We start from the raw sequence: 20,168 nt of genomic DNA on the forward strand, positions 1-20,168 counted from the left end.
CTAAAAATTTCTGTCTGTATATTTAACCTGCTTCAAGACAGACAGTGTTGGGCTAAAAAACCTACTTTTAGTGGTTATAAGCACACAAGAAACCAGATGACAGAATCCCTAGAACTGCTTAGGCTTTATTGACAGAAGCCATGTTAAAACAAAACAAAACTAAACATTTTGAAATCAAAGAACAGATTAAGAACAGGAGTGCAGTGGAGGAAGAGTTCAAAACAATATCAGCCAGTGCTATGAATCCACCCGGCAACAACTATCTCCTTTTCTTTATCTCTTTACCCTCCACCCAAGTACATTTTTGTTCCTGAACTTTAATTTCTTTACCATCTGTCCAAGTTAGTTTGCAACACATCAAAATACCATGCTAAGTGACAGGATACATCCAAGGAATTCTCTCATTCTGTGCAATCTCCAAGTTCCATGCTCTATCTCTGTGTACTAACATGTAACGCTAGTGATAATAAAGATGTGTTGGGAGCAATTTTGAGAAATACTACTACTAAATCGAAACTACTTTCAGTTTAACTTTTGCTTTCAAGCTGGCATACCCTAGGCTGCAAGCTAGTAACAAGCATTTCTGAACACAATGGCCCTGGTTTGATGTATTGCCATTTGGCAGCTCTGAGCAGACTTGACGTGTTTTTGGTTTTACATTCCAAATAGAAACCCAACTATTTAATCCCTGTGCTTTGTTTAAAATTCTGTTAGAGCATCAGATTAAAATTAATCTTATGCTTAAATAAATACTAAAGAAAGTTAAAAAAGCATTTTTTTTTAAAAAAGGCCCAACTATGAGACAGACATCGTACACTCCTTGCAAGAAATTACCTGTTTTTCCTTGCTTCTGAAAGGCCAGTAATGACCATTACCCTACTGGTTTTAAATACAAGATTTCCTCTCTTGCATAACATTTTAATATTTTAAAACACTAATGTAATGCTTGCAGATATATTCAAATAATAATATACTGAAAATGTCAGCTAATCTCCCGAAGTAAAGCTCCCAGACTGTCAGCTTCCAAGACTGACTAATCTTGCTGGCAGCCACAGGTCTAGCCACAATTAGAGATATATAAATACATTTAAAAGAATTACAATTGTGATAAACATGACACATGAGAAAGTAAACCCCAAGCTTTATATTCTGAATAGTGATTAGCTGTGCAATACAACATTTCAAATGTTCAGTCTGAGGTACCTTTAAATAGCCTGATTGTGAAAACCTCTGCAGGACTCAGAAGTTAACTGACAAGCAGTTTTGCAAGGAGGTAAGTATCCATGGTGGCATATGAAGACTACAGGTAAACAACAGTGAACACAATAAACAGGGAACTAAGCTCCTCAGAGATCTGAGGCAAGATCAAGCCTATACCATACCAAAATAAATCTGTAAGATTTCAGGATGAAGCAAATACACAGAAATACAGCTTGCTGGCTTCCTCTCTCTCCACTGACTTGCCCAGGGCATAAGCCTCCAGGTTTGAACTTTCAGACTGCCAGGCTGATGAGCAAGAAGGGCTCTCTTTACTGAAGGAGAGGCAGCAGCTCACTGTCACAAGGACATAAGCAGCAGCTCTGGCCTCTGGATCCATGAGGCTTTACATGAAAATGAAAACTGTACAGATCCTGAAGTTCCCCACTGTCAACGCCCACACAGTAGTTGTAGAAATAGAAGAACTACCCTCTCCTTAGAGAACTTGTGAAAAGCCACCAATCCTAAATTGTGCCAGAATAAACTGTTCAAGCTTCACAATTCACAAAATAGGTTCATACCTCCCGTTCCAGATACGATTTAAGGGATTCTGTCTCATTTAACAGAGTAACGCTGCATTTGCCCCTGAAAAAAAGAGAAGCACATTTTATAAAAAAAACACCCTAAATGCTCATATGGCTCACAAGACGGAATTATTGAGGTTGTATGCGGAATTTAACCTTACATTGAAGAACATGAGAATAAAAACAATGCCATTTGGATTTTGAACAAAAAGCCCTGCAAGAAAAAAGTCATTACCTAATGTGTGTGGCTGGCAGAGATTCCAGCTGTCGTGAGAGAAACAACTCACGATGTCGTAGCTGATGCTTCTGTTTTTCTGGTAAATCAACCATTTCGGGATTTTCCATCTCCTCTTCCATTTCTCCTAAAGAGACAAAAATCATCATTAAGAGCAGTGCAAGTATTGACTCTTGGCTAATCAGGATGAGCCACTCTAAAACCTTTGCTAAATAATACACATTATTTAGATTAAACCTAATTTCATCTGAATCCTCACATTTCAGCCAATGTAACAATTAGATAATTAGTATAGATCCTTTAAATTATGCCTGTAAATAACTGTTATTTATTCACTGCTGGAATCAAAGCATACCAGGTAGACACAGGTCACGCTGGCTCACAAAGCTGAGAGTCACGCAAATCTGCTACCAACAGAGAAGCCATGGAGAGATCTGCCCTTGCAGACCATCACTGCACCATTAGCTTCGTTGGGAAGATGCTGGCACACGATGCGTAAGGCAATACAAGTAAAGTCTTTCCTCTTCACCAGGCATCAGCTGTCTTGGACCCTACTTGTCTTCCAGGCAATCCCAACTTCAACTGCTTCTGCAGGAAATGCCCACTGAAAGTGTTAGTTTATTTATTCTCTTCACCCTAACCACAGCCAATAGATCACAGTCACAAGATTAACTGGAATGTACCAGAGTGCCTAAGGCCTGTCTTGTAAACAGCCCTAGTCTACCACACCACACACATTCAACTGTCAGCAATACTGCTGGTGCTCCTGCAGTCAGGATCCACCATCTCTGGCTTTGAGCCATCCCATCTCTATCTATCCAGTTTTCAGAAGAATGCCAAAGTAAATACAAGAAATCACATCCACATCAACACACAACTGACCCAAAACATCTCTAGGCATCCTTTTTGTTACCGTATTTTCCAAAACCAAAGGACAAGTTTCCCAGACTGTAGAAGAATGAGCTCTAAAGTCTCATGCATGAACAGCAAAACTCTAATTTTACAACAACCTCTTTTAAGCAGGTTTATGCCTGCAGCTTAATTCAACTGCTCTTGTCAAGTAACAATCCTAGTGAGAAACACACACAAGCAGAGTCATGATTTATACCCCCTCAAGATTAGTTAACTATAATCTTTATAGTTACCTCAAATGAAAGGCAACACACAGGAAGGATCTCCATTTTATAAAACACTGAAAGTGCATTTTGTTTTAAATAGGCCACCATTATGCCAAAGGAGGTGACAAAAAATCATGTACCCTTCAGGTTCCCCACAATTTATCACTGCTCTACTGTCCTGGAAAAACTCTAGTGGTTTACATGCCACTCAGGTAGGCTGCTCCAGCAGGGGAGTTAAAAAACAGCAGTGTAATTCAAGCAGGCTGTAACATACAACAGCTCTTATGCCACATGAGCAGTTCAGCACACAGCAGCACGCGCTGACATTTTAGTATTGTCCTAGGAACTACAACTCCAAACCTACATTTGTGTCACAGCTTCATGGTTCTGCAGTTTATTCACCAAAGTGGATTCTGATTTAATTGAAAATTAATATTGTGGCTGCTGACATACACTATAAATACACAAGCAGCAATCCACAAACAAGCCAGCAAGTTCCAAGCCAGCCTGCCTAGAAATCAAAGGATGCACAAATGAGAAGGCGTTCGTGCTTGCACTTACAACAGGTTTTGGAGACTGAGCACAAAGCCCTATGTAATGTAGGGAAATACTAAAAGGAGCAACCTAAAATACTCAATATCTCCAGTGTATTTAATAACCCGGAGCTTTTAAAAAATAAATATATAGAATCATAGAATAGAATCATAGAATCACTAGATTGGAAGGGACCCACTGGGTCATCGATTCCAACAATTCCTAACACTCCCTAAACCATGCCCCTCACCACCTCATCCACCCGTCCCTTAAAGACCTGCAGGGAAGGTGACAACCACCTCCCTGGACAGCCTGTTCCAGTGCCCAATGACCCTTTCCGTAAAAAAATTTTCCTGATGTCCAGCCTGAACCCCCCTCCTTGTCCTGTCCCCTGTCACTTGGGAGAAAAGGCCAGCTCCCTCCTCTCCACAACCTCCTTTCAGGTAGTTGTAGAGACCAATAAGGTCTCCCCTCAGCCTCCTCTTCTCCAGGCTAGACAACCCCAGCTCTCTTAGCCGCTCCTCATAAGACTTCACCAGCTTCGTTGCTCTTCTCTGGACACGCTCCAGAGCCTCAACATCCTTCTTGTGGTGAGGGGTCCAGAACTGAACACAGTACTCAAGGTGCGGTCTCACCAGTGCTGAGTACAGAGGGAGAATAAGCTCCCTGGACCTGCTGGTGACCCCATTTCTGATACAAGCCAAGATGCCATTGGCCTTCTTGGCCACCCGGGCACATTGCTGGCTCATGTTCAAATATATATATTATATATATTACATATATATATAAACCACTACGTGCCAATCAAATGTACAAAAATCATGAAACCACCTAGCACAACCAAGCTAACCCTTGAGGTTTTTTTCAAAAAGATATTTCTATAGATAACAAACAACTCCCCCACAGAACTGTCATAGTTCCTGAAGACAGAGGTAGGAATATTCCAAGATATAACAAACAAACAAATCTACAGTAGCATCTTCCCTCCTGCTCCACAACCATGACTTAGTACTGAAGAGAATGAACCTAGCAAATGCTTTCAGAACCAAGGGAAGGAGGAGAGAACACAGCATGGGAACCTCTCTGAATCCTTGAAATGGTGCAAACATGGCTTTGACAACACCGGTAACTAATCCCACCTCACCATCTATGTGCAGAAGGCAAAAGCTTAACACAGACAATGAACCACAACCAGGGCTGGCCCAGCCCCTCGTTCCAGGACAAGCCTGCCTGATACATCTGCTACACCTTCATACAGCTCAAGCACTCAGTCTCTAAAGCAAGGCAGACTTTATCCGCAAGAATGTTAGCCCCTGGGAAATAAGGACCAGAGTTTTAAAAATATGTAAATATATAAGAAACCTTTTCAGAAAGACTTGCCTGCATTTTTGACAGTACTGCAGAATAGGCAGTGTGGGAAGACAGAAGGTGGAGTGTATTAGGACTGCAATGCTCTCATAAAGCCTTACTTTAAAACTAATCTCTCAGCTTGACAGATGTGCTCATGCAGAGCTAAAACTAAATATTTAGCCTTAATACAGTCATACATAAGCTACGCAGAAGTAGCCAGTGGAATGCTGCAAGGGGTGTATTAGATTAAGTATTATTTGATATTTGATGACAGAGTCATTAATAGCACTAACAGAACCTGAAGACAACTTATATTGGAAACAAGAGACAGCAGGTTGGAATCAAACCACAAGACTCATGTGAAAGCTAACATATATGAGGAAATATAATTAAAAAGAGAAAACTTTGAGTTGGCAGGAGAAGCCCAAGAGGCAGTAATTGTAATCAATGAGGCAGAGGTGTGTGTGAGATGCAAAATTAAACATCAATATGTGCTAGATACTAGAAAGAATAGTAATTTGATATAAATCTCTACAACATCGAAGGCAGAAAGCACCAGCCCTCCCTCTGCATTCTGTGTACTGTACAAGGACCTACACGGCAGAATGCCCAAAGGCAAACAAGATGCAGAAATGAGGTTTAGAGAGCACCCGAGGACATCCAGCTTGGGTGATAGACTGTGGAAGCAGAAGAATCAGGTAGCACTGATCATTAACAATAAAATGTAGGAAAAGATCAGGTCAAAACACAGAGAAACACAGTAAAGCCAGTGCTGTTGACCTGCACAACAGTTCCTTTGGCAGTAAAGGAAGCTTAAACTCTTGACACTGAACAGCTCAACTAAGCAGCCTTGAAGGATGTCTTGCATTTGAAGAAATGAACAATACACCACCAAATTCCTTCTCCCTGGTCCACTTTCAAATCGTCTGTAATAAGCCTCAGCCTTCTTAATTTTCTCTCTACCCAAACCTAGATCTCGATTCATAGCTGTAGACAATATGGTGACACTTTTAACAAATAGAAATCCTTATATCTTGACACTTGAGAAGGAGTTTGCCATGTTATCACGACATCCCACTATAATCCCTTCCAAAACCTGTGATCATCTTTTTCAGCCATGGCCACTATTACAGCAGACAGAGCAGACAGCCACTATTTTGGACACTTAGGTTATCTTTCCTCTCCGCAACACCCACAGAAGAGAAAACAAAAAAAATAAAAAGAAAAAAATCAGTTTCCACCTCTCAGTTAACAACAGAGCCAAAAGTGTCATTAGGGGATTAACGAATTTGACTCCTCTTGAATCTGCATGTGCAGTGTTGGGAGAGAATGGAAGAGAAAGGGAATAAAATGGAAGAAATAAATAAAAGCAAAAAGAACTAATTTGTGAAGCTACTGTCAAATTGCACTTCGCCTGGTGTAACCTAAAATTTAAAAAACCCCAAACTTAAGAGTCTCCATACCTGTTTAGGCACACAGGTCTCGTGCAACTCATTGACTGATGGAGTAATGACATCTCACTGCTGCAAGATATTTATTTTTAGAAGCCTTGACACTTGCAAAACTATGCTGTCATGTGTACCTGGCACCCAAATATCTGTTGCTGAAAGTTAACCATAAGCCAGCCAAACCGGCCAGCACTAACTGCTCAGTTCTCCAACCACTACCAACAGTCATGCTTTGCTCTACAAAGCAGGGTAAATGTTTCTAAAGAAGAAAAACTGAGGCCATAAGACACATCACAGGTAACCAACCAGAGGTGGCTGGGGTGAGTGGTCAGAAGAGGGAACTGGAGGTTGTATCCCTGCTGTTGGAAATATTTACTTAATTGCAGAAGAAACTATACAAGACATTATATAGAAACTATATAGGGAGAATAATACATAGTCATGGCATCCAACAGCAGCTTGAAGAGTAAATTAACCTTCTCTCTCTCTCTTCCACCAAGTTCTGCCTGCAAACTTGTTTGCATACAATATTCTACCTTGACCCACTACAAAGTCCCTGGGCAAGGACATTAAATACTCTCCCACTAGCAAAGCAGGTTCATTTCAGAAACAGGAGGAGAAATTTCCTGGTATAATTTGTGAGGTGATTAAAGAGGCTCATGAATAAGAAATGCTAACAATGTATGGAAGCCATTGTAAGGTTGAAAGATTTATAGGACAGCCCAGACAAGCTTTATATCATATGATAAAAATAGCTAGATCACAGACCAAATCCAAGAATCAGGTTGCATACATCAGGTGCTAATTTACAGTCACCATCTACAGAAGAAGTTGCTTCCAGCTCATTTCTCTTTATACAAAGTTATGAGAAGAGACAACGTATCTCAGACCTGCCAGTTTCAGACAGCTGACAGATTAGCTGATGGATTATATAAACTAAATCATAAGCGCTTTTTTTCTTTTTTTTAAACTTTGCAACATTCATTTCACAAATGCGTATTTTCCTTCCTTTATTGGAAAAGAAAAAAATATCACTAGATATACTATATGTCTTCTATTCACATTCTGTTCATATCTTCCCATTGTTTGGTGCTCTCACCGCACAGATCTCAACAGTAGGTCTAAAATAAAGGCATCTCAAACAGAAGGCTGTGTGAATCCAGAAATGTCTGCAGTCAGAAAGCTCCATTAATCAGCTGAACAAAGGCAGTTAAAAAGCTCAGTGATGCAGATATGTACATCTACTGCAAATGCCTCAAAATGAGGCAACAGGAGACTTTATGTAAATGAACTCAAAGCCAGTGACCGTGTTGAGTATCTGTACCAGAATCTTAAAATCCACTAAATTTAATTTCATTATAACATGCAGGATGCAGATGATATTGTTTTCAGAGTAAAGAACTCGCGGCTGTCCAAAAGCTTAATTTTATTCTCTTCTCCCTCCTTTAGAAGAACAGAAGCCACACAACAGCACATCTATCTAAATAAATCAAAGTCATTTAGCAGCAATTTTATTCCGCACCAGAAAGAAACATACTGGAAGAGATATTAGTTACCAATGAAATTTATACCACGAGACAGCCTCAGTTGTCTCTGGTGGCTCTGTTAATAGGATTGTGCCAACAGAAGAAGTTTCCTGTCTCTTAAACAGGAAAATGAACAATGAATTATTTGTTTGCATTAGGAAAAAAAAAAAATCTTAAATGTCTATTCCTGAAAAGAAATCAGTCTCTGCAGCTTCAAAGAGCATTTACATGGGGGGAAATATTTTTCATTTTCAGCGCCCCAGGCACATGTACCTTCCTACCTGGCCTTTTTTGCTAAATCTAGTGAAGTGAGAAACAGAGGAAGGAATCAACAGTCATGTTGCTTACGGCAAAGCTCCTATTAAGCGTCAGTACTTCTGTCTAAAATGAGTACTGCTGCACTGAGGAGATATCAAAAGAGATTTGCCTGCTACCACAATTCTGCAACATGGCCAGAACAATACAACCTCATCTCAATGCCAAAGGGCTTTTTTTTCCAAGGCATGGTCGCAAAGGAGAGACTTATTTGGGCTTCAATCTACAACAGAAAATATTAAGATTTATCAATAAGGGGCTAGTTTTGCTCTGTGTTTTACCCAGTGGCACCACAGCACTGAGAACCTTGCAAGTCACTACATTTATTGTTAAAACTGAATATCTGATCTAATCAATGCCCAAGCAGTACAACTATACTGATCTGTATTACACATGCATCAGGCTGTGCATACATAAACCAAGAACCACATTAAAAGACAATGATGCTCGGCAGCCAAATCGTAATTTTGACATGACCAGATCTGACTGCTTCTTTTCTATTTCTGTATGTGCCTACAGGAAAGCCTTAAATTACAAGAATTGATGCAGCTGTCCATGCTTTTTGCTAAATTATAACCAATATTAACAGCTATATCTCACACACTGTTTACAAGTAAAAATAGTTCAGTAACTCCACATACTTACTCTTTCTCCTTCTCAACGTGTCCGTTTTGGTAATGGCCTATTTTGTTAGTACTGCATCCATCACCTTACAAGGATGGGGTGAGAGGGATGCAGAGGGAGATGTAATGAACCCGAACCCAGTCCTCACTGTCAATCAGAATGGAGTCAAACAGGCTGGAAGCACCCTAGATAAAGGGCCCAATGAGATGTACTAAGCTGCATTATTTCACTCCTGGAGAGCCAGCCAGTGCACCATGCTCACCCCCTTCCGAGTTCAAAACACGCATACCTACAATAGCTTGTCTGCTATCTTGTGTGGGGTTTTTTTTTTTTGGAAGCTATCAATTTTTCTGCAGTACTCTGCCTTACAGATTTATACAGGGAAACATCTCGTCTATACTGACACACAACTATTTTTTGTACACACGTTTTAGAATTTTAACACTGTTCGTATAACTGAAAGAGAACTGTAACACTAAATTCTTGTTTAGAAATAAGCTTCCATTTCCCCTCAGCCAGATGTCTCAGTGCCTCTGACCTTCCTGCCAGAGGAGTTCACACCAACAAGTCCATATAACATTTTGTAAAATAATAAAAATCAAGAAATTAGTTATGCAACATATACATACAGAGGAAGACAAAGTAAGGTGTCATGAACAACCCTCTAAATTTCACGATAGTTTAGCTTCATGTATATTTTTTAGAACAGGAAAGTATAGTACTCAAAAGGAAAGTTATAGTTTTCAAGTCTCCTCTCAGTCTAAGCACTACTTTTTCCTAACAAAAGGACTTCAAAAATAGTATTTGTACTTCAAACAAAAGTATTCAAAATAGCAAGAGGATGACTTAAATCTCAATGCTTTTATGATATATTTACTGAGCATGTTCAGACAAAAGCTGTGTCACTACAAAAAATATCACTAATATTGAGATGTGAAGAGAACTCCTGTTCGCCAGGTTTTGAGCAGGCCATGTTTCAAGTCAATTTCCTATGATTAGACTATTTGATTTACTCATAAAGAAAGTTTGAGGGTTTTTTTGTAATCTGCTAACCAAAGAGAATAATTCATGAGAAGTAACAGCTGAGAGAGAGCAAGTACTTTCCCGTGTCCCAAAAATTAAGAAATTTTAATTTCTGTGAAGCAAATAAGATGTCTTTATTCAGCATTAACTTAAAACTCCTGTCCTGCCCCTACCACGATAATCAAACCATGCACCATTTGAGGTTTCAAAAATTTAAGGCTTAAGGGGTGAGCAAGAGAAAGAGAGAAAAGTTAGCCAAACAAGCAATGCACTTTGAAGATGAGTAGAGGAAAAGGACATTTAAGAACAATAACACTCATAGTTGTAACTGCAATATCAAAGTTTTATCGAAGTTTGGCAACTCTGGGTTGAAGCAATATCAACACAAACAAGCTTACTTGCATGCTTGTCTGCCAGTACAATAAGGGTACTCGATATATCTCTTCTTCTGTAGAAACACACTACCTTCGCTTCCACATTTCCATTGGCAGTCTGAAACAGGACAAAAAGAGAGAAAAAGAGCACAAATCAAGAACTGACCTGTATGCACTGAACCAGAAAACTTAGTAACTTGAATTTTGCACAAGAGGTACATAGTATCACCTTATAGCACCCTCCAGCTGCACACACTTTATCTATAACACAAACTGGTGTCATCCATTCCAAGGCGGGGAACCAGAGTTTTTTAACCCTTCCCTCCTAATTATTTCTGCAGGATAAGCATTTTCAGTTAGAGATGTTTGATGGGGTGAGAAAGCACGCTTACCTGCAGTTACAAAATATTAACAAGCCACTCAGCTACTTTTCATATGACGCCTACATTTAGTAAACCTTCTTTGAAATCCTAATAAAAATAACTGCAAAACTCAACAACAGAATTCAGCTATATGCTGTTGTCCAAACTCTGTAGAATAGGGAAAGCAAGAGAGAACCCAGACATTATTACTCTTACAAAAGAAATCACATAGGTTTTCTTTCTCTGACAGCACCGGTGAGCTAAACAATGACTAACACATTCCAAAGGAGAACCAATGAAGCTGCACCAGGCAATAAGTGCTACATCTGGGACAACATGCAACAAAGTGAATTTTTGAAAGGTTGGGGATTTTTTTCTTAAAACTCTTAAAATGAGGTGGTGATGAACCTCTTTTAAGACGCCATCTGTCAAATTATGAAACTGTGTTTAGACAGACTCTAGAAGAAATACACCTAGTGGCTTGTAACAGCCACAGCCAATCTGCTGTCTCTGAAATAACTCAACTAATAATGAAAATGTAACTGAAGGGAGTCATATACCACTACTGAGGAGCCCCTGAAAACCAAACGATGTCACATAGTTTCAGAAAATGAAAAACTAAGATACAAATTCCCCTCCAGGAAGTCTGCAAAAAAGGTAGTGGACCAGCAATCCCTCCACAGGGAAACAAAATATAAACTGATATTCATCCTTGTTGTTAAGATGTAAGTGAAGGAAAAGTTTCATCTAATACCAGTTTTCCTAACACAGAGAAAAAAAATCTGACAATACATACAAGCACAAATATTTCCCCCAACAGCCTTCAATTTTCTGTACAGAGTCTGCAGAATTCCTATCTTTTTCTGAACTTTTAACTTCTGAGGAACTAAAATACAAAGGCAGGAAGCATCTTGTTAAAAGTCAGACAGCTACAATGTAGAATTATCTACTTCATTCAACTGCCCAGGCTTCATTAACACCCAGTGAAAAAAGCCAACACAGATATGATTCATTTCAACCTGAAATACCATTTTACAGAGCAGGTCAGAGGAATGACAGCTCCAGCAAGAACTCTTTCAGAAGGAAGAGAGAAAACCAACACTTTCCTAGAAAGTAATTGACAAATCTGCACCCTGTACCTGATGGAATATAGCTACTGTACCTCATGGCTATGGACTCCATGGGAGTATTTTAAGAACTCTTTCTTGTTTCCTTGAAGGATGAGAGACAAAGTACTTCTGCAAAACATCTCCACTAATAAAAGGGGTTATAAGGATGTCCTAGCCTCCAGATTTTTTATTTGTCATTATACTGATGAATTGTCTCTTCCAAGTAACTATTTTAGAAAAACGTGTTCTTCCATCACTGATGAACAGATCGAATTTTAGTCCATTAATTGAAATTAAAATCTAAAACAGTGATGTTACATCCCTCCTGTATGGGCCGCAATGGACATCCTGTTATTAAACCTGAGGAAATGGCACCGTCAGGACACAGTCAGACAGCTTCAGAACAGCTTTCCTTTCTCCGACAGGGAAGAAGTGCAGCAGCAAGGGTTTCAGCACCCGCATACAAGCTATCATGCTTCTCTTTCATATCCAATGAGAGGGAAAGCTGGCACATGAAATAAAACACCGGCCCAAAGGACAACCAGCAAAGGCAAAGTCTGAGGAAGCAAACTCCAAACGTAGCTCCAAATGTTCTGACTGAGCAAGAGTTCCCCTCCCCCCCCCAGAATAATCACATTACAAAGCTCTCCAACCTCTCCAGATCACCTGATCCTGGCACCGAAGAACTGCAGAAATCCTCTGCTCTACAGGTGGGCACAATCACCTTGAGAATGACCTAGGATTGACACTCCTCCTTTTCACACCAAAGGAGAACAATTCAGCAGGTCTCAAAGCATTCCAGGAAATTATCAGAACAAAAGTATTTTTAGCTTCTAACTAGCATGAGGAACTGCTAAAGAATTGTTTTCATTTAATCAAATCTAGCAGATCATAAATTCAATTAACTTCAAAGATTCGATGGAAAAATTCGTTTACCTTATTCAGCTCTTCTATTCTTCGTATCAAATATGGGTTACTTGAAGAATTTTCGAAGTAGACATAATCTGACAAAAAGAAAAAAAGACTCTTTAAAACATGAACTGCTAAAATTGAATCAAAACCTCACATGTACACCTGGTAAAGACACCATACCAAATGCATTTCTCGGCAAAAGCAGCATTTTGAATGTTCCTACTAAATCCAGGATTTTAAGCGAGGAAATGTGAAATCCATGCTAGTATAAGGAACATCTATGGTGCACATCACTTTTCCAAAAAAAACGCCAAAATGGAGCTCTACTGCCATCCTGGAAAAACAAAGCATACAATCATCCTTCTCTCTCTGATCACATTAATTCACTTGATCACACTGCTTTCTTTACTTGCTTCCTCTTTCTTATCACAATCCAGCCAACATGCCATCCTTCCTCTTTCCCTGCGGCTCAGCTTCAAGGGTGCTGTCCCTTTACCCAGAATACAAATAGTTCCAGTCTTCTTGTCTCTCTTATCTTTTACTCTACTTCCTCGTATTTTAAGCCTATATTATGCTAGAATACCTTCAACAAAACTCCATATAATAAGCCAAATAAGTCATTGAAACTTTTATTTCCGAGACGGATAGACATCTTACGTTACAAGAAAAAAAGTCCTTTACCCAAGGTAGCACCTTAAAAAAAAAAAGTTATCAAAGCATCATCCAGGTGTGCCATTTAAATAACGTGGTATTTCTGAGCTCCAAGCAGAAAACATTCCTTTTTATAGGAATGGAAACAGAAGCTCACAATCCCTGAATGGACTTTGCCTTGACCTCCCAACACTCCAGGGCCAACCCCTGGGCCTGAAAGGGGGCAAGGACTGAGCTGAAAACACTCGGGTGCAGCCACCAGCCCTCCCGTGCTGATCTTGCACGCAGATCTGACAACGACCCCTTCCAACCCACCTACTACATTTCAGACGATTTCCTTCCAGACTGCCCAACTCGTTTGTGTTTGGAGCCCATAGCCCACAGGGGTAAGGAACACATTAGCACGGAGAACTGGTGCTCAGTGGTGCCAGCCTTTCCTAAACAGGGACAACTGGAGCTGCTCGCCTCTGTCTCCCTGAAATGCTGATTAAAAGGGCAGTTGGTGTCAGCACCCCCCAGGGCCTCTGCTTCTGTTAACTTGCACTATAAGTGTTCCCCTATTCTCTCCAGGGTGGCCAGGGAGATGCCAGAGCATCTACAGTTGGCCTTCAAAACTCCTACAGCAGCCCTTCCAAATCCCCGTGTATACTCCAGGCACTGATATTCTCAGAGTGCTACATACAGCTCAGTTATCCACAGGTCTCCATGGAGCAAAGAGGCCCAGCCAGTTCTGGGTAAACACGACCCAGGACCTGCTGCCAGCCACTACCTGCAAGGAGCTCAAGTGCCTTCCTGTCCCCTTCAGCAGGGCTGGGCTAACACACAGTGTAACCAGGGCTAACAGAGCACAGAAATACTGCAACCCTAGTGTTTATTATATTATGGTTCAGGCTGTGCCTCCAGATCACTCAGGCCTGATCATCATCTACCTTCATGCACGCTAACATGCATCTAATGCAGCTCCATAGTGTATTCCAACTGCAAGAGTTGGTTCTCTTCTTAAATGTCACTTCTCTGCAGCCTTCAGATTGAAGATAATGTCACTCAAGACATTCAGATTGGACATCTGGTTTGCAGAAAAACAAAGAACCCACAAATGGTTAAAACACCCAAATAACCAGATCCTAAACTTCCATCCCCAAGCACCTGCTCTGTGCAGCACACCAACACGTAACAGTGATCAATGCGATCAGAAGTCACAAAATCAAACATATTTGGCAGCTTCAGCAATAACAACTTCTGACTCAAATAACAATGACAGGTATAAGCAATTTCCAGATAAGCAGAGTAAAGACAAATCTTTCCTCCCACAGCAGAACCAACCATGCCCTACAAGAGTGCTGCAGTGGAGGACAGCGAAGCTTCAAGACGCCTACAAGTTCACTGGCCACCTCTGACCTCAAGGCTCCCTCACCTGAAGAAAATAAGAGTTCTTTCCTTCCACCCCTCCCATTACTCCCAACTCAACCAACTATCCCACAGTTCAGGTACTCTGGCCAAGGCCAATGCAAAAATGTTACATTTGTGAATACCACTAATGAAAACTAAAACTAAAAACTAAAAACTAAAAGAAATGTCTGTCTTGAAAATGTAACTTTGTCTTTAATTCCATGGGTTTCAGGTGACTGTTACAGATCTCCCCAGTTCTATACCATTTTTCTTATAGCTTTTTTGTACATATATATATATGCATATATTCTCACAAACATGTTTCCTACCTCAAATGAACATTAACCCAATTTCTCCTGTAACTGCAGGTATTAACTGTAAAATCTGGCATGGATTTAAAGGAAGTTTATCACAGATGAATGGTTTACCGAAGAATAGCTCATGGTGGTATCTAACAGTTTTGAATAACAAAACTCCTAAAACCTTTGGTTCAGCAGCAGGAACATTCCCAAACCCATATTCCGTGATCAGCTACTACAAACAAACCTCACACAAAACAGCCAACTGCACACTGCAGGCAGGCAGAACCAAAGCTGTCCCGTGGGACTCCTTAAGAGCTGACCCACAGCAGTGTGCAGGTGTGCACTCAGAGCAGTGCTTGATGACTTCATCACGTCACAAATGTACATCTCACTCCTGTTTTAGAATAATCTCACTACTGTGTTAAGCATTTCACTAGCAGCTATGCAACTAATGGAGACCTATTTCCCATTGCTCAAATTACCTGGAAAAGTTTCTTTCTCTCTTTCTGCAAGTAATGCAGAGTGTGTTGAAATCCCATAAAACAGAATGTGAGCACAGAGGGGAGTAATTTGTATTTTTCATAGAGATTTTAAATACTTCAACTGAAATTAAAATGCTGTCCTGAATAGAAAAATGCTCAGGCTGCTCCACACATGCAAGGAAAATTTTTTCAACAAAGTCCTCTCTCAACTGATGCCTGAGCAGGTGAGAGTACTCCTCTTAAATTGTTTCCTAAATAGCAAAACCAGCAAAGGCTGGTTTCCTGCACACCAGGTTTATATGAGGTACTGCACCGTGCTCCATGACCTCTACACTTCAAAACGCCTCCCTTCCTTTCCAGCATCACTTCCCCTTCATCTCCAGGTTCCTCCCATGCCATGCACTCTTCTCATACCGCATATGCAGCTAATACTATTCCCAGTTTGCTTTCAGGACAGTAGCTACAACTGCACACAAGCACACACACTCATACATCAGATAACAGAAACCCAACAAGGTTCCCAACAAGCCGGTTGTCCATGGGAGACATTCTGTATGTGCACAACTGCCAGAGTCTCTGCCCCTGGAGCCAAAAGAAAGGATGGGGAAAGCAACAAAATTAACCAACCTCTAAACAACAGGAAGATACGCATCTCAGCTCCTACCACAGAACAGGAAGGAAAAAGGACAGTAAAACAAAAATTACAGTCTAAGGACAGAAAAGCAGAGCCTGACAGCAAGCAAAACGAGTCAGAACTTCACATACAACAGACTGTCTATCCTTGCTAATTTATTGTCTTTCCCGCTTAAGGATTGAAGAAAAGGACTAGCCTATCTACTCCGTACCCCACAAGCACCACACGCTGCCTTACAAACAGCAACCACCATAAACACAAAAAGCTCAACCCTTACCACACTAAAGCCTGAACAAAGCTTGGAGACTCAGTCCCATGCCTTCACAACAGCTTGCAGTTTAAACTCACGGTCTCCAAATTAATCAGCTGTGCATCCACATCATGATCGTAATTAAAAGCATCACTCACGCATAGTACAGTTATCTGTGATGAAGCTAAAATAAGGACTGAGGAGTGTGGCAATGCCACAGGACAGCAAGGATCATCACACATTATCACTGACACAAACTCAACATTTATTTTTTCCTCTTTCTTATGCTGAAGCATAAGAAAGAGCAGAAGCACACACATATGTAAATCTACCCAAAAGGCCTTTCTACTCTATAATATTCCTTCCTGAATTTGTGAGTACACAACTTGCTAGACAGCAATGCTGTATTAACTGTGTACTGAACTGCTAGAACACAGAGACAAGCATACTTGCAATAATACAGCAGCTAAAACTAGAATGACAGCCTACAGGCCACAGAAGACAGAAGTTTTCCACAAAGGCAGTAAAATAATTGTTTTCAATTAGCAATAAACATAACGGATCATCTTTTTGCTCTCATATGCTTTTAAGATATTCTTGCAAAATTGTTTCCCCCTCTGCCCTCTCCATGTCAGCTGCTGACTAAACATACATTAGCCCGTGGAAAAGAAAACCAGAAGGGGGTACTGCAAAAGAAACAACACACATCATCTATGGCCATATATTTTTAAGATTAGACATATCTGAGCTACCTAACTTATGAGCTTTTAGGTGACCAAGTTTGCAAAATGCTCAGAAGTACTTTCATCCTCCCCAGCTAACATTTTGCTTTTTTTCAACCTACAAGTGCTTTCTGAGCACTGACCTCGTGGGACACTCCCTACCTCCACAAATTCTCACACACTGCGTAGGACCGTAGCTTAATCATGCACTGAAATAAGGGAGGCTGAAGCCTTCCTCTTCCTGCATTCATTACCACTGTTGGGTACGATGTGCATTTCCATACATATGATAAAGTACCCTCACAGTTGCAAATATTTCTCCTGCCCAATCCACAAAGCTGCTGCCACTGAATAAAGATGAGCATCAAGATGAGTGCATGAACTTATGCTGACCTGCTTACTTTATGACTTATCTTAAGGGAAATAAATATATGCCACCTCAGACTCTGGATTTCCAACCCAATTTGGCGCCAGTTTCTTTCAGTAAGCTTCAGTTTCCAAATTATTCAGTAGCTTGGTCCTGAAACTGTCAGTCACTTTACATTTTGGATAATACAATCCCTCCTGGTCTACACTGCCCTGAAAGAGGAGACTGGAGAGGCTAATGCCGCTTTCAGCCTACAAGTCAAGCAACTTCACCTGGCAGAGCCCAGGTCCCAATGCCTTCTGGCTGTTCAAAAACCCACATCACAAACAGCAATTGTCACAGATTAAATGTTCAGTTACAGAGCAGACAGAGTTTCAACAGAAAAAGCTTTACCAGCATAATATTTTCATCATCAGAAAAGTAAAACCAAAACCGTTGTTTTTGTTGCGAAAAGAACAGAGGTCCAATACACCTTACAGTATATACGAACCAGGTATTTACAATTATGTCTTTCACAGATGAACAGAGGTATTAAAGAAATACTGTCAGCACAAGTTCAGTTCATATTTACTGGACAGCAGTATTTATGGCTACAGCACGCACAGGATACCTGCTATGGGCAACACCACTTCTACCTCCCGGCTCCTTCAAAAAAAAAGCGGAAATGGAGCAACAACCCAAGCACAGAAACATCCGAAATACCTATAATCATTTGTTATGGAACATGCAAATCAAGTACCATCTCCCACAGAAATCTCTGTTCCATACAGTTAACAGCAAACCATCACCCAATTTAGTAAGGACAGGTCCAGGCACCCAAGTTAAATCAAGCTATCCTTGCTCTCCTGAGCAAAGTGATCAAGTCAAAAGGCTTATGAGGACAGAGGTCAAAACAAGTAACTCTCAACTCAAATCTTTAACTAAGATACGCATCTCGAAAGACACCATGCTCATGAGAATAATCCACTGCTCACATGACAGACCCCCAGGATTAGCTGCCTGGTCACAATAAAAAGGCTTAGCCACAACAAAACAGGGGAAAATTACCTTAAGCAACAAGGTCCCATTGCTAAAGCAGAAAACCTGGTTTTCACCAACCAATCAAGAATAATAGACCACTGCAACACTTCCTTAAGTCCACAGCCTGCAGTAAACTTCTTAAATATAAATTAGCAACAGGTCAACTCGGTGTGTGCACATCCATCCAGAACAGCGACTGCCCTGTCTCTAACCATGCAGTGAAAGCAGTCGCAGGTCAGGTGAAAACAGACAGGGCTACCTTCAGCAAGGAAGGCTGCCATTCTCAAGAGCTACCAGCCACAGGACCCAGCAGGCTCTGGCAGTTAGTCAAGTGTTTTAGGTCACCATCAGGTCTACAGACATCGCAAGCTCCATTCAATGGGACTGGGATGGCTCCACGCATAAACAAAGCAATCCACAGCCAAATTCGCCTGACTAGCAGCTTTCTCAGACTAGAACCAGAAAACACTCCTAAAGGAACCGCTGCAGTCCTACCCTTCCCTTTACGATTTCCTACTTCAGCCTGGCAGTTAACAGTCTTCACTTGGGAGTTTCTACAGCAGGGCTCCTCTGCTAGCTCCCAGAGCTCTCCAGGTTTAGAAGACTTCGAGAGCTGGCCTACGCAGGGAGTTATATGAACACATTCCCCCCAACATAGTAGTTATGTCTAGTTAAATACACACAGAAAGCAGATGTATACAAAAGATTAATCACAAGACAGCATTGTAAATTAAGCAAAATGTTTGTTTCTCCTATGAGACCACTTTTACCCTCCTCCAGGGTGTGCAGACAATGTAACAAAGGGTGCCTGTGCAATCCTGAGCCTACAGAGATGTACCAGGAAGACATAGATACTGAACAGCAAATACATCATCGTAACACTCGTGTGCCAAGGACTTTAGTGGTGAGAAAGCACATAGCCTCTCCAGGTTCTACCAGGTCATATAATATACTGTAAAACCTCAAAAAAAATGAAGGTACTTAAGTACCTATACAAGGATATGCAGTATGTTCACCTTAACTTCCCCCTTTCCATCCCTTCTCCAAGAAAATACAACACGACTTAAAAGAATGCTGTAAAGCAAAGAGTCCAGATATGTGCAAGGAAAAGACAACTCAGTTTCATTTAATCAAATAAAGCCTCTATAACAACAATCAAATTCCAAATCTGCACACATATGCATGCAGAAGTGCTGCTCAAGATTGCTGTACTAAAGGAAGTTCAGCCTCACATATTCAAAACGCATCATAGAAGTCCATGCTCACAGTTCTGTACCAGCTTCCACAAGAAGCCATTCCAGCCCCCAGAAGACAGAAGGGGGGAAAATGGCAAATTTGTAGATACACAAGTGAGAAATCCACATGCATTAATTTTTGCCAAGTCCCCATGAAACACACACCTACACGAAAACGGGTAAAGTGATCACCAGTGCAAATATCAATGCCTTACTTTATGATCCTTTAACTCAGAGTTAGGTAGTTGTTTTTGTTTAGCACCTTTTTCTAACGGCTAAACTCCTGCACCTAAAAGTGAGTTGCCCTGGTGAAGATCATCAAAGCCATGAACATCAAGAGGCATGAACAAGCTTTCATTACCTCACCTTAAAAATTGCCAAGCTGTAAAAAGCTCAAGAAACAAG

The 20,168-nt window shown here is 40.7% G+C and overlaps 1 protein-coding gene across 2 annotated transcripts in view; it reads right to left on the reverse strand.

The window, feature by feature from the left end:
• The window catches only part of MTA1 (metastasis associated 1), an 85,199-nt gene that overhangs the window by 55,493 nt on the left and 9,538 nt on the right, over positions 1–20,168 (reverse strand). Inside the window, exons 1-5 of one of the 2 annotated variants that reach the window (XM_054073805.1) lie at positions 12,892–14,170; positions 12,736–12,803; positions 10,353–10,446; positions 2,017–2,143; positions 1,779–1,842 (exon numbers count right to left, since the gene is read on the reverse strand). In XM_054073805.1, the coding sequence (XP_053929780.1) occupies positions 1,779–1,842; positions 2,017–2,143; positions 10,353–10,446; positions 12,736–12,803; positions 12,892–12,919 (381 nt within the window). In that variant the 5' untranslated portion in view covers positions 12,920–14,170. Of the gene's footprint in view, positions 1–1,778; positions 1,843–2,016; positions 2,144–10,352; positions 10,447–12,735; positions 12,804–12,891; positions 14,171–20,168 lie in introns of those variants that run through there. The other variant, XM_054073806.1, reaches the window with a different exon arrangement.

Source organism: Cuculus canorus, chromosome 8 (assembly GCF_017976375.1).
Source record: "Cuculus canorus isolate bCucCan1 chromosome 8, bCucCan1.pri, whole genome shotgun sequence".
In the NCBI taxonomy this organism is placed as follows: domain Eukaryota; kingdom Metazoa; phylum Chordata; class Aves; order Cuculiformes; family Cuculidae; genus Cuculus; species Cuculus canorus.